Source organism: Phodopus roborovskii, unplaced genomic scaffold (genome assembly GCF_943737965.1).
Source record: "Phodopus roborovskii unplaced genomic scaffold, PHOROB, whole genome shotgun sequence".
NCBI lineage: Eukaryota > Metazoa > Chordata > Mammalia > Rodentia > Cricetidae > Phodopus > Phodopus roborovskii.
In genome coordinates, this window is record NW_026126448.1 from 20,482,836 (window position 1) to 20,497,912 (window position 15,077).

The 15,077-nt window shown below is 43.2% G+C and overlaps 1 protein-coding gene across 1 annotated transcript; it reads left to right on the forward strand.

Annotated features, from left to right (window-relative positions):
- The first annotated feature begins 266 nt into the window (after positions 1–266).
- Positions 267–12,503, forward strand: Rpa2 (replication protein A2). Its single transcript, XM_051189006.1, has 9 exons — positions 267–291; positions 486–592; positions 3,141–3,242; positions 4,855–4,968; positions 5,574–5,648; positions 7,778–7,894; positions 10,013–10,120; positions 10,443–10,537; positions 11,827–12,503. Exons 1-9 carry the CDS (start codon positions 282–284, stop codon positions 11,909–11,911), a joined length of 813 nt encoding a protein of 270 aa, XP_051044963.1. The 5' UTR covers positions 267–281; the 3' UTR covers positions 11,912–12,503.
- Positions 12,504–15,077: the final 2,574 nt, after the last annotated feature.

The window sequence follows — 15,077 nt, forward strand, 5'->3', positions numbered from 1 at the left end:
AAGGTGGCCGCAAAGGCTTCGGTCCCTTTTCGGGGCCGTGCGTTTTTCTGAAGAGCGGCTCTGATACCGGAAAACAGCGGAAGAGTCGTGGCTTCTGATTGGCTGAAACGAGATATGTCTTGGAGGCTGATTGGCTCGCCCTTCGCGGGAAGGAGTTTGTGGCGCCAGTGTAAAGTAGATACAACACCGCCACGCCGGAGCGCCAGACCGCTCTGAGGTGTCGGGGGAGCCGTCAGGGCCGCGGCTTCTTGGGACACTCTCTCTGGAAAACAGCGACCGGGATGTGGAATAGTAATGGCGGGCGTGCGGGGGAGGAGGCGGCGAGTCGCGCGTGGAGGGTGCAGGGCGGCGCGAGAGGCCCCGAGTCCGGAGCGGCGACGTCCGAGGGGTGGGGGGAGGCGGGTGGCGTGGCCGCGGCGGGGGACACGGTGGGGAGGAGCCCGCCGGTGGTCGCGCGGACGCTAATAACTGTCGTTCGCAACCAGGCGGGTTCGAGAGCTTCGGCGGCTCCAGCTATGGCGGAGCGGGCGGCTACTCGCAGTCCCCCGGCGGCTTCGGCTCGCCCACCCCGTCGCAGGCGGAGAAGAAGTCGGTACGTTCCCTCCTGACCTGAATGAAGTCCCTGACCGGTCCGCGAGAGAACTGTGTGTTTGTGGGGGAGGGTGGCACACTCGAACTTGTTCGAAAGCTGTCCGTTAGCTATTCTGTCTCTAGAATGGAGAAGTGTGTTAAAATACATGTATTAAATTGTGTGGCAGGTGTGCCGGGCCCCCGATCTCCTGCTCGTACTCGAAAGTGGTTTTTTGTTTCTTTTTATTTTTTTATCCGAGACGGGGTTTCTCTGTGTAGCCTCGGCTGTCCTGGAACTCTCTATAGACCAGAGGTTCTTCTTTCTGTCACTGCCTCCCGAGTACTGGGATTACAATTACAGCGCCGCCGCCACCTATCTGGAGAGTATGCTTTAGCAGGATTAAATGTCTGCCACCTATCTGGAGAGTATGCTTTAGCAGGATTAAATGTCTGCCACCTATCTGGAGAGTATGCTTTAGCAGGATTAAATGTCCCCGTCGTCAGCCCTCAGGCCAGTAGGGACTACCAAATCCCGGAAGGGCAAGAGTCTGTTGTGTTCAGAACAGATTTGGGGTTATTTCCTGTTGATATCTACCTGGAAGACACTGTCTGTGCTTTGGCCTCATTGTACATAGTCCTTGTATGAGACTGTTTTTTAGGAGTTTGTTTTGTTTAGTTTTTGAGACAGGTTCACCCCCAACCCTGGCTGACTTGGAACTCAGGGTTCCCCTGACTCTGGTGCTGGGATTAAAGGTGTGCACTACCAGGCTTATCCTAACGGAGTGGAGCCGCAGTTAGTTCCTGCCGCTAACTGAATAATTATTGTCTTTTATCTGTAGTGGCTGTTCTTTACTTTTTTTTCTTGAGGTGTGTGAAATGATTCTGAGGTCCCAAATAGGGCATTTCATTCTCTAGTGTATCAGGATGAGGTTTGTTATTTATATTAGTGCTTCTGGTAAGTCAGAAATAATGTTAAGTTGAAGGAATGTGTTTTGTGATGTTTTGTTTTTTGAGACAAGTTTTCACTATCTAGCTGTGGGTGGCCTGGAACTTAGTAGGTGTAGACCATGACTTTTTGGGGATCCTATCACCTCTGTCTCTGAGTGCTGAGCGTACAGTTGCCACTATGTTCAACAAATCCTTAATTGTTATATTTAATGCAATGCAAGCTGGCTTTGAACTCACTAGGTATCTGATGATCTGCCTTCTCTTCCCAAGCGTTGAGGTTACAGACAGACATATGCCACTGCAGTTCTGTGGATTCTCAGGACTCTGTGCATGTTAAAGCACTCTACTGCCTGGGCCCCATCTCCTTTTTTCCCTTGTTCCTTATCTACCTGTCTTTCTCCTGGCAGTACTAGACAAAAATGTACTTATCGAGCAGGTGCCACACCATTTTTTACTTACTTTCTTGCTTGCTTGTTTATTATTTTGGAGGGGCAGGAAAAATGCTTCAGTGATTAAGAGCACTGGCTGCTCTTCCAGGAGACCTGGATTTGATTCTGGCATCTAGGTGGCATCTCACAGTCATCTGTAACTACAGTCCCAGGGATCTGACATTCTTTTAGCCTCTTCAGGCACCAGGCATACACATGGTATACAGACACATGTAGACAAAACACTCATGCATTGTATTAGCCTTCTGAGTAATTGGGACTGTAGGCATGTGATACCATCCCTGTCTTCACTCATCTGTATACACACCTGTGAGAGGCAAAATAAAAGTTATATTGCTATGTGGAAGTGGTGTCACACCTTTCTTTAATCTCAGAACTTGAGAGGCAGAGGCAGGTAGATCTCTGAGTTTGAGTCCAGCCTGGTCTACAGAGACTCCAAAAAAACCAAAAAGTTACATTGCTGGTAGACTGCTCTGAGAGGTTATTTGAGTCTCTTCACTAAATGCTCTTCTGCCCACTCTTGTCTTACTCTGCTCCTTCCTATAAAGATGGGCTGCAAGGCTAAACTCACCCCCATTTTCTGCAGAGACTGCAGTCCATTTTATCAGGAAACTTGGAGGATCCTAAGTTCTTTTTCTGTGTGTCATTTCTCAGGTCTTTCCCCAAAACTCTGTAGCCTCAGTGGTGCCCTGAACAGCTTGCTCTTGCTATATCTGGGATGTGCTCTTTTCACCCTAACCCCGAGACAGGGTTTCTCTGTAGCCTAGAACTCACTCTACGCTGGGCTGGCCTTGAAGTCTTAAAGGTTTGTTCTGAAGGCATGCTATCCTATGTTGTCCTGCCTCTAGTCTTACCTTTTCTTTGTGAACCCACACTATAATACAAATATCTCTTCACCTGGAGTTCTGGTATCAGATCAGTGTGGATTTGAATTTAAAGGGGTATTATTTGCAATGTGTAATGGCACACACTTTGAATCTTAGCACTTAAGAGGTAGAGACAAGGGAATCAAATGCACAATCTTAATTTCTGGCCTTGTTTTCTTTCTCTGAAGTAAAGAAAATTTGGTTTTGAACATTCAGTGTTGTGTATTTAAATGCACATAGCAAATATTAAATGAACTGTGTTATCTCCAGGGTTGACTTTATGTATACTTTTACTTTTCCTTTTCAGAGAGTCCGATCCCAGCACATTGTGCCCTGTACCATATCTCAGCTGCTTTCAGCTACTCTGACTGATGAAGTGTTCAAAATTGGGAATGTTGAGATTTCACAGGTATTTAAGATTGTTTGGAAGAAATGCTTAGTGATAAGAAATAAGGGGTTGGAAAGATGGCTGCCCAAGCATGAGGACCAGAGATCAGATCCCAATATCCATGTAGAAAGCCAGGCTTGATTATGATTACTCTTGTGCCTATAACCACAGAACTGTTTGGGGGTCCAGAAACAGGAGGATAGGAACCCTGGGACATGCTACTTCTAGGTTTAGTGAGAGACCCTGTCTCAAGGAAGGGAAGAAAGCCTACAGTGCTAGACCTGAACACCCAATGTCCTCAAGCCTTTGCAAGGGCATGGCACAGTTGTCCACTCGCTTGTACTCACATGCATTCACCAAAAAAAGTGGGGGGGGGGGTGGACAGTGATGGTGCACACCATTAATCCCAGAATTCAGGAAGGAGAGGCAGGTGGATTTCTGAATTAGAGGCCAGCCTGGTCTAAAACAAGCAAGAGCTGTTACACAGAAACCCTGTCTCAAAAAGCAAAACCCCCAGGTCCACACTCTACCCCCCCCAAAAAAAAAGCAAAGAAATAAGACTTGCTAAATTTAAAAGATATAGCCAATAACATGCTCTGGATAAAAGTGCTTGGGTTTTATGCATAGCCTGATGACTTCAGTTTGGGCTCCAGATCCTACATTGGAAAAAGGACCTCGCTCTAACATATCCTCTGATCATAGCACACATACACATGACATAATTGTAGTAACTATTTTTCTAAAAAGTTTTTTTGAAGCTGGACTTGAACTCAGCCTCCCAAATGCCCCACCACCAGCTGGCTAAAAAGTATGTTTTTATTTTTTTATTTTATTTTATTTATTTATTTTTGGTTTTTTCAAGACTGGGTTTCATCTGTGTAATAGCTCTGTCTGTCATGCTGGCCTCCATGTCTTGTTGCCTCCCCAGTGTGCTGAGATTAAAGACTTCAGCCACCGTACTCACTCCCCTCCTTTTGGGGGGGGTGCCTGCCACCTAGCTCCCAAATAAATAACACACAGAAATTTATTACTTATGAATATCCTACCTTAGTTTGGCCTGTTTCTAGCCTCTGGGCTTTTACCTTTCTCTATTTTTATGTTGCTTTTCTTTCTTATTCTATGTGGGGCTGTGTGTCTGGCTTCTTTTCTCCTTGGTTTTCCTAGATTTTTTTTCCTATTCTCTCTGCCTGCCAGCCTCACCTGTTTCTCCTGTCTAGCTATTGGCTGTTCAGTTCTTTAAGACAGGCAAAGTAACACAGCTTCATAAAATTAAATAAATACAACATAAAAGAATGGAATATATCTTTGTTAATGCTGTGTAACAAATTTAACACATCTTGATATTACACAGTGAGCTTTGTTCACTTGGATAAATAAATAAGGGTAAATTTTTGGGCTGGGTTGTCGTGGCTTACACCTAGAATCTCAGCACTCAAGAGGCAGGCAGGCAGAATTACCACAAATGTGAGGCCAGTCACATCTTTGAAACAAGTTCTAAGCCCAGCAGGGCTGTACAGTCAGATTCTTTCTCAAAGAAACAAAAAAAAAAATTTCTAATTGTTTATGTTTGTATGTATATCTTGCTTTGGTTTCCAGGAAAATCAGACCTTTTTGTTTTCTTTTTCTAATCTAGGTCACTATTGTGGGAATAATCAGACATGCAGAGAAGGCTCCGACCAATATTGTTTACAAAATAGATGATATGACTGCTGCACCCATGGATGTTCGCCAGTGGGTTGACACAGATGTAAGTGTCCTGTCTTGGATCAAGATGGAATTACTTTGGGACGTTAGATGTTCAGCTTTTTCAGTTTAACCTTTTGAAAGATTTTCTTCATATACAAATACATAAGCTAAATAACCAAAGGTAAAAATCCCAAAAATGAGAATTTAATAGATTTGAACACATAAAGATTTAAAACAATCTAAAATACTGTAAGATTTAAAGGCAAGTGACATAAAACAGTAGAAACGAACTTCTTTAAGGGAAAAAAAATTTTCTTGGTCATTACTGTCCCAATACCTTAGAATAGTGTCTATCAATAGGCTGTGGTGGTGCACGCCTTTAATCCCAGCACTTGGGAGGCAGTGGCAGGTGATCTCTGAGTTCCAGGCCAGCCTGGTCTACAAGAGCTAGTTCCAGAACAGACTCCAAAGCCACAGAGAAACCCTGTCTCGAAAAAACAAATCACGGGCCTGTGTTCTAGTACTTGGGAGATAGAGGCAAGAAATCAGAAGTTCAAAGTCATCCTTGGTTATGTATTAAGTATAAAGATAAACCTGTGTTACATGAGACCCTATCAAACATTAAAAGTAAATAAAAAACAGTGTTGTGTTTGTTTTGTCTGTTAGGATGCCAGTGGTGAAAACACTGTGGTTCCTCCGGAAACATACGTGAAAGTGGCTGGCCACCTCAGGTCTTTTCAGGTAAAGTCAAGTAAATGGTATCTTCAGAGTTGGGGTGTGGCATATATGAAGACCTGGCTTGAATCCTCATAACCAAAGTAAAGCCAGAGTCACCAGTCTTGGTAGTGCACACCTATGACCTCAGCACTCTCATGTAGAGAAAGGAGGTGGACACAGTCCCTGGAAAGCTCACAGGCAGGCCGGCTTGACATACACATTGATGAACAAGAAGAGAACCTCTCCCAAGGTAGAAGACTAAACCAGCACTCAAGATTTCCATATGTGAGCTGTGGCATGTGAATGCCTGTAGTTATGTACACACAGATATACTCATGTTTAGATTTTAAAAGATGGTTGATTTAAGATAATTTGCACAAAGCAGGTCCTTGTGGCACAGACCTTTAAACACTTGGGGGAGGTAGAAGCAAGCAGAGTTCAAGACCAGCTTGGTCCTAGATGGTGAGATCCCATGTTAATAGTAAGACCTCACCTCAAAAACAAAATCAAAAAACCCCTTTCCTGCTAGGTAGGTAGTGGTGATTTATGTCTTTAATCTCAGCACTTGTGGAGATGAGGCAGCTGGATCTCTTTTGAGTTGAAGGCCAGCCTGATCTACAGAGTGAGTTCCAGAGCAGCCAAGGCTATTACACAGAGAACCCTGTCTTACCCTCCCCGCCAAAAAAATTGGTGAAGCATTTCTGAATTTATGTCTTCATTAGAAGAATGAATAATTACCCTTAAAATCAAGTCTACATTAATATTTTGTTCTATTCATTAAGAGGATGTAAGTAGGTTTTATCTTAAAAGAGATGTTGAAGACGTGTACATACCATTATTCTCATTACCCAGGAGGCAAAGGCCGATACATTTCTGAGTTTGAGACCAACCCTGGTCTATAAAGTGAGTTCCAAACCACCAGAACTACATAGTGAGACCCTGTCTCAGTGGGGGGATTTATTAATTCTAGGCCAGTCATGGCTACATAGTAAAACCTTGCCTCAAAAAAAAAAAAAAAAAAAAAAAAAAATTCAGTAGAGCTAAGGAGATGGTTCACTGGGTAACCAGCATGTGCCATGCAAGTGTGAGGGACTTGTGTTCTTTTTGTTTGTTTTTCAAGACAGGGTTTCTCTAGCTTTGGAAGCTGTCTTGGAACTTCTCTGTAGACCAAGCTGGTCAGGAACTCACAGAGATCCACCTGCCTCTGCCTCCCAAGCGCTAGGATTAAAAGTGTATGCCACCACTGCCCAGCTGGGACCTTTGTTCTTGAGTTAAAACCACCAGGAGCCTTGTAAAAGCCCAGGTGAATAGCAGGATCCTCTGTAATGTGTGGCATGGATTATAGTTGGATAATAATAAAAACCCAGAGACAGATGTTGGGGTTAAATAAAGCTGAAGATTAGAGAAGCAAAGCAGCCAGCTACTAGAGAGTTCTCATCTCCACCAATACTCAGACCGAAGGAGCCTCAGACTGCTCCTGACTACAATGCTACTCAATCCCATGTGCTGAGATCACCTTTGTGTGAAGAACTCTTGTTTCTCTTTTAGACATATTCAATCTCATGTAGTCCAGGGTGCCTTGAACTAACAGAAATCCCTGTCTCCCAACTGATGAAAGGTGTGTGCCACCACTCCTAGCTTTTAGTGATCTTCAGGCAAATTTTACTTGGTTTGGTTTTGCGGGACAGGGTTTCTCTGTGGCTTTGAAGGCTGTCCTGGAACTAGCTCTTGTAGACCAGGCTGGTCTCGAACTCAGAGATCCTCCTGCCTCTGCCTCCAGAGTGCTGGGATTAAAGGCGTGTGCCACTACTGCCAGGCCTCAAGCTTTATTTGTTAGAACACAAAATATTCCCACAGTAATGCACCTATGGGAATTTGGAGATAGAAATAGGAGAATCCCTAGAAGCTTTGGGGCTACTTAAGCAGAAAAACAACCTCCATTTGAGGTGAGAGGTGAGAACCAATACCCAAGTCTATATTCTGACATCCCTCACATACAGTGGTACATGTGCCCACATTCACATACACATTTTTTAAAAAGTGTTTTAACAGACATTTTCCCAAAATGGAAAACATAACCAAGGAAAAGCCAGTGGTTTGCCCAGAAAGTGACTAGAATATTTTTGACTTTCACTTACTTTCCTCTTTGATAGAACAAAAAGAGCCTGGTAGCCTTTAAGATAATTCCCTTGGAAGATATGAATGAGTTCACTGCACATATTCTGGAAGTGGTCAATTCACACATGATGCTCAGCAAATCCAACAACCAGGTAAGGAGCTGCAATCAACTTTTTCCCTTTTTTGAGAAAACAAACTTGAAGATTTGTATTTACATGTGTTTATATAAATGTATGTGATATGTGAGGGTACCTTCAGAGGCCAGAAGAAAACATGGAATCCCCTGGAGGTAAGGTTATAAGTAGTTGTGTGCCACCTGGCATGCATGTTTGGAACTCAATTTGGGTTCTCTGCAAGGGCTGAAATAGCTCTGAGCTCTCTCTCTAGCCCCATAGATTGCCAGTCTATGGCTCTTATTTTTAGAGTAGAACCCTTTTACCCTCAATAGCACCCCTCCCCCAAAAACAAAAAACATTACTTAGGTCCTCAGGACATTTTCTACCCAAGCTTTGCTATTTTTTTAAGGGTCTAAATGAAACACTAATTGCTTCTCAGAGTTTTGAGTTCTTTGTCTTCCAGTACCAAGAAGGCTGAGGTGAAAATTCCCACGCCAGACAGCATTTTGCTTCCAGCCTGTACTTTTTTTTTTTTTTTTTTAGAAAAGCATCTCAACAGTGGACTTTTAATGATCATTTGTTGAGTGGGTAATCTACTGTGGAATAGACTTCTACTGTGTTTCCACACTGCTTTAAACTTTATGGAATAGATTTACTCCTCTGTCATTCAATATAGTAGATTCACCTTGCACTGCAAAGATGAAGGGACATGTATTGGGCGTAGCAATTGCTATTAGAGTTGAGGATGTGTCAAAAGCTGAAGTCAAATGATTGGCTAGTTGGTTCATTTGATATAGTGCTTAAGGACATTAATTTGAAGTTGGGGTTTTGTTATTTGTTTGTTTGTTTGTTTGTTTAAACAGGACATGGTGGCATTGCTTGTAATCCATCCCAATGTTGTGAGGCAAAGACAGGGTGTCTGGAAGCTTATTGGCCAGCCATTCTAGCCTATTTGTCAAGTTCTAGCCATTGAGAGACCATATCTCAAAAAAGGAAGAAAGGGGAATAAAAGTGGATGATGAGGCATGACAGTGTAGGTTGTCCTGTGACCTCTACATACACAACCTAAAGCCAAGAAGGAAGCAAATGACTAACTCCAGTTGGTGACAAACACAAGCCTGTAATGCTAGCACCTGAGAAGTTGATGCAGGTGGATCTTAAATGAGTGAGGTCAGCCTGAGCTATGTAGAATGTAGGAGGGAAACAGCTGGAAAAGTATAGCTTTTGACTACAAGTTTGAAATCCTGTATTCTTGGTGTTTTATACCATTTTTACAGGCAGAGACAGCCACTTACAAGTTTCCAAATGAGGATGGGAGAAATTAATGATCATAGAAAGTGAAAGAATGGAGACTCAAAGATGTATTGGTTCTGCTAATGGGAGTCCCAAGTAAGGTGAATTATAATGACAAACGGCCTTAGAGAGGAAAGAAAGAATTTAATTCATAAGTCTCTGATACGTAGGTGACTACCTGTAGTGAAGATAAGTGGCCTAGCAAGAGGTCTGGGATGGAATCCTGATAGGGAACGTGTCAGCCTTTAGAGATGGGGCAAATGAATGGTACTGAGAAGGTACGATTTGAGTAAATGGGAAACCAGAGATTATGGTTTGAAGAAGCCTAGTAGGGACACATTTGAAAGGAGTAGACAGCAGTGTCTGCTGCTGAGAGGTTAGATGTTGTGAAGACTGAGATGTGAGCTGCTGATTGAGAAGTCAGTGATGACTGGTGGAACTCTAGAGTATTTGAAATAATCCAGACAGCAATAGTAGGCAGAGAAAGAAGTTACTAAAAGGAGGATGGAGCAGCTGTGCCCCTTTATCAAGTTTAAAATTGAACCCACAACCTTATCCCTATTAGGCAGGGACCTACACCTGCGGGCAAAGCCTGCATTCTTTTGTCTCCTAATGGTGTTTCACAATAAATGCTTGTTGGAGTGATTCCCAATGAAATCATTATATCTTGCACATACAATCACAAAGCCAGAAGTATCTTTTTTCAGGAGGTTATTTTACTTCCCTCTCTGAAATTTTCATTGTTAGTTTTTCTATATAAACAATTACTAGGAAAACTGATTAAAATTGTTTCTTGCAAGCTATTTGAAGTAGGCTTGGCTTGGTGGCTTTTCTAATGATCTGAACTTGTTTTTAATTCAGCTCTCAGCAGGGAGACCATCTATCAGCAACCCAGGAATGGGTGAGCCAGGAAACTTCAGTGGGAATAACCTCATACCAGCAAATGGCCTCACTGTGGTCCAAAACCAGGTAAGATGCCTACTTCCCATGTAAAGCACAGGTAGGCCTATATTCTGTTATTTCCCAAATGATGTAATTATCTTGAGGCCTGCTTCACACCAACCCCACCCCACTTTTAATGGATGCGTGCTTGCCTGTGAGCATGTGTGTCTGTCCCTCCATTTATCCACATGGCCTGGTATCAGTGGAGGCCAGAGAGTCTACAAACACAGATTCTCTGCAAGTATTCCTCCTGGGCCATCTCTCCATCTCCTCTTTTTGCTTATGTAGGTTTATGTGAGTAAACTGATTTAATAAGAGTGGTTACTAAAGTCTTTATTTGAACTGTTAGGTGCTGAATTTGATCAAGGCTTGCCCAAGACCAGAAGGATTGAACTTTCAGGATCTCAGGAACCAGCTCCAGCACATGCCTGTACCTTCAATCAAGTAAGTGTTACTCTCCATAACCTAGAGGTCTAGAATTGTACCAGTCTGCCTGCAGTTCCCTGATTATAAGTGAGTGTAAAAGGTAAAGCTGGAGCTGGATTTGGTGGTACTAGCCTGTAATCTCACCACCTGAAAAGTAGAAGCAGAAAGATCAGCAGTTCAAAGCCAACCTGGACTGCATGAGACCCACACCAAAAGAAAAATGGAAAGTTGTCAACTGCAGTCTGTTGAGGGAAGTTGACCAGCTATGAAGCCATTTCAAAAGGACTCATAGGTGACACTCTTGACGCCACTTGCTGATTTGTTCTGGATATAAAGGCATTAGGCAGTCAGTCCTTCTTACACCTTTGACATGATTTCTGTTTTAGGCAATAGACTCCTGATTCCATTGCAGTGAACTGAGATGTGGACTATATAAGTAGATAGTGCTCATGGTTCTTGACTTCGAGGTCAGCCTGGCCATCATAGCAAGTTCCAGGACAGCCAGGACAGCCATGACTACACAAAGAGACCCTATCTCAAAAAAACAAACAGAAGCCCATTTAATAACTGTAGACCTAGCCAGTGCATGCCTTTATTCTCAGCATTCAGGAGGCAGAGACAGTGAATCTCTTGAGTTTGAGCCTGGTCTACAGAGCAAGTTTCAGGACAACCAGAACTGTTTGTTACACAAAGAAACCCTGTCTTGGGGGGGAGGGGGAATTAAAGGCCTAGATAGAAAAGAAATGCCCAGGTCAGTTTCCCATTCCTGTGCTGTAAAGTGGTGATAGATAATGCCCATCTCAAAGTCACTGGTGATGGGGTACAAAATTACTATGTAAATTCTGACTTACTAAACATGTTACAGTGTCTGAAGACCTGAGGATTTGGAGGATTCACCCTCCAAATCCTTTCACTTCCTGTTTCTCTGCTGCCTCAGGAAGAACAAAAAGCATTTCAGCATGTGATTCTAGGGCCTAAAGGGAGACTTAAGAAAGATCCCAGTGTACAGTAGGGATTTCATGTGCAAGCTGACTATGGCTTCAGGTTCTTATGTCAGCTAAATTGGCATGCTAAGTGTGGCCCTATTCCTTTTGAAATTTGAGGTAAGGATCTGAGGTAGCCCTGGTAGCCCTTGTCTGCATGGATAATCTCAGTCCTGAGGTTCAATTGGCTTTTCTCTGCAAGAGACTTCCATGAACAAAATGACTGAGTAATTAGGATAAGTGATGTTTGCTTGTTTAGTTATATTCAAAAGACACTGATTTTTAAAAAGAACCCCCCCCCTTTTTTTTTTTTCCTTCTTCTAGGCAAGCAGTGGATTTTCTGTGCAATGAGGGGCACATTTATTCTACTGTGGATGATGATCACTTCAAATCTACAGATGCAGAGTAACTAGAGCTTATTGGATACCTGGAATATTTCTAGCTGGACGTGTTTTTCCATCATCTGTTGTCTCCAGCGCTGCAGGTTTTGGCCCGAGGCTTCTAGGACAATTTTCATAGAGGTCTCAGTTTATGTCCTCTTGAAACTTGCTGCTGCTCTGTTTTGTTGTTTAGATGTTCAAAAGGAACTAAACAGTTGGAAAGGAGGTAAACCAGGGTGGCATTTCTTAAGAAATTCCAGATAAGCTAGTCAGGACTCCAGGCTGGATAGATGGGATTGAAAGAGAAACACAACCCAGAGATCAGGGCAGAACTGCATCATGCTTAGGAGCTACTGTTCTTGAAAGGCTTCCTATTGAGGTGGTAAAACTAAGGCCAAGGGCCACAAAAATAACTCACTACCTTCTGCCTAATTTTGTTTTCCCACTCTGGGTCTGTGGTGTTACTTTCAAAATTGCACTTTCCTTCCCCTTGTCTTGCCCGTGACTGAAAGTAGGTGTGAGCATGAGGTTCTGCCCTAACAGGGCAGAGAGGAAGAAATGTTACTCCATTCTTTGTAATATAAATGTCCATATGTTTAATAAAAGTTTGATTGTAATAGCTTTTGAGATGTTACTGGTTTTTCATGTTATTGTGTGGAAGTCAAAGGACAACTTGTTGGAGAATGTTTTTTTTTCTGTGGTATACACAGTCGGTCATCTTCCACTGTGTATTTCAGGGATCCAGCTCAGATCATCAGGCAGATTTCCTCAGGGATTTGTTGTAGGTGTGCAAAGCATGTGACATTGCCACGAAGGGTTATGAACAGACTTTGGGCTGGGTTATAACTCATGTTAGATTGCCTGGCATCCACAAGGCTGGTTCAGTCCCTGGCAGCACTGAAGAATGGGGCCTTTAATGTTGGAGCTGATATGTTATTGTGTAGCGGAGATGGCTGTCTGCTATGAGACTTCACAGAGGCTGTTGTGGTAGAGGAAATGAGTTCATGGAAATCAAAGTGTTGTCTTGGAGGATGGGGTTCTTAATGTGGAACATGCAAATAACTGCTCACTTCTAAATGAGCTCTCAACCCTGATTGCTGATGGTAAACATCTGACTGTTTGCTAGACAGAGTAGTTCCCTCTGAAGACTCACACCAGTTGGTAAGGGTCAGCTACCTGTTATGTTACTACTGCTGAGAACAAGAAAAAAACATGTTTCCAGTGTGGGATGTGTGATGGGGTACTTTCACAAATTTCCGATTTCCTCTAGTTATCAGGTAAACAAAGCTGTGGTTCTGGGTGGGTCTTTCCATAGAATTCAAATGACAACTTATCGATTAAATGACTTGTTTTAGGAGGCAGAGGAGTTCTTGACTTCTGAGGCCAACCTGATTAACATACCAGGTTCTAAGTAGCCATGACTACATAGTGAAATCTTGTCTCAAAAAAGGGTAGGGGGACCTAGAGATGGGGCTCAGGGATTAAGAGCATCTATTGTTTTTCTAAGGGGGTCTGAGTTCAGTTCCAAGCACCCATGTTAGGCAGGTCACAACAGTCTAATTCCTGTTATAAGGAATCTGATGCCTCTAGTCTCCTGGCACCTGTATTTGCTTGCATGCATGCGCTCACGCATGCATGAACACACACACACACACACAAGTTGTTCACTGTTTATTAGATACCAAACTGTTGGTTAGATACTAGCAATAGGAGAAATTAGCATTAGGCTGCTTGCAGTGGATTGCTGAGTTCTGGCTATTTGGCTCTCAGTGGTCATATGATTGCCAAGCTTTGGGAGTTTGAGGCAGAGCACAGACAGGACAGTGGTGTGGAATTCCAGCCCCTGGAACTGCTACTCTTCACAGGTAGAAAAGCTTGTTTCGGGGTCCAGTACGAGGTGTTCAGTACATTGGAACACCAATATGACCCACGTTCTTAGAAACTACCAGTGCCACCTGCTTGTGTGTTCAGCCTGCTCAGGAAAATTTGTAGGACTGCAGGTGGGGAAATGGGACATTGTGAAAAATAACACTTTACTAAGCTTTGACGAGAGAAAGTCCAGAGTAAGAATTAGTATTTAGTGTGGATTAATGGTTTTGTTGTTTTAGTGCAGTTGATTTCACAAGCCTAAAAGAAAAGAGTGTGGCTGGGAGAAACTTCATATTGGTAAAATGTTTGAACATGTATTCTTACTTTGTTTAGTAACTTTTATATAAGTTTACTCTATTAATATACCTGTCATTATAAAACATTCCAAAGCAGAAATGAGCCAGTTGTAGTGATCCAACACCTTAATCCCAGCACTCAGGAAGTAGAGACAAGCAGATCTCTTGAATTCAGAGCTAACCTGGTCCACATAGCCAGTTCCGAGTCAACCAAGCTACACATCAAGACCCTGTCTCAAAACAAAAAGTGCTAATACCTATTTTCTGTTCCCAAAGGAACTCATGGTGAATACATCTCTTGGAAGGCCAGCTCAAGGGGTATCCCCAGCCCCATTGTAATATCCTTCCCACTAGCCCAGCTTTTTGAGGGAAAGAAAACAAGTCCTCTGAGGGTTCCTGGAGCACCTGCCATTACTCTGAAAAATCAACTGCAGTTGTTGAACGTGCTTGGGGGGGGGGGGCACTGGTTGAGGACATCTACTCGTGTATGGCCAGAGGTTGACACCAGGCATCTCCCTCAACCATGGGTTTTTGAGATCAGGTCATTTACTAAACTTAGTGAACCCCTGGGACCTGTCTGTCTCTGGCCTCCACCTCCCAATGTTAGATTGAGGCCACTAGGCCTGTCTTTTATGTAGGTGCTGTCAATCCAAACTCAGGTCACCATTCTCAATACTGCAAGCACCTTACCCATTGGGCCATCACCCCAGTCTCTGTGGTTCCTTTAAGCACAGCTAAGACATTGCTGCCTTTCTCTGCATGGAAGCACCTGATTACTCAAATCCTTTGTCAGTTTTTATGTGTTTAAGTATTTTGCCTACAAGTATATGCACCATGTTTGTGCAGCCCACCATAGAAGCCAGAGGTCAGAATTCTAGGAACTGGGTGGGTGCTGGCACCTAAACCTTGGCCCAGTCCTCTTAACCACTGAGCCATCTCTCCAACCCTGGAAATCCTATTTCATAGGAACTGGTAGCCTCTTTTTGTGGCTTCTTCAATTTTGTGCCAAGATTGAGCATATATTGAAAGT

What these genes read in the sequence shown, in the direction of transcription:
- Rpa2 (XM_051189006.1), top strand. An exon ending in CGCAGGCGGAGAAGAAGTCG is followed by an intron (nt 593 to 3,140) that starts GTACGTTCCCTC and finishes TTTCCTTTTCAG; the next exon opens with AGAGTCCGATCCCAGCACAT. An exon ending in ATGCCTGTACCTTCAATCAA is followed by an intron (nt 10,538 to 11,826) that starts GTAAGTGTTACT and finishes TCCTTCTTCTAG; the next exon opens with GCAAGCAGTGGATTTTCTGT.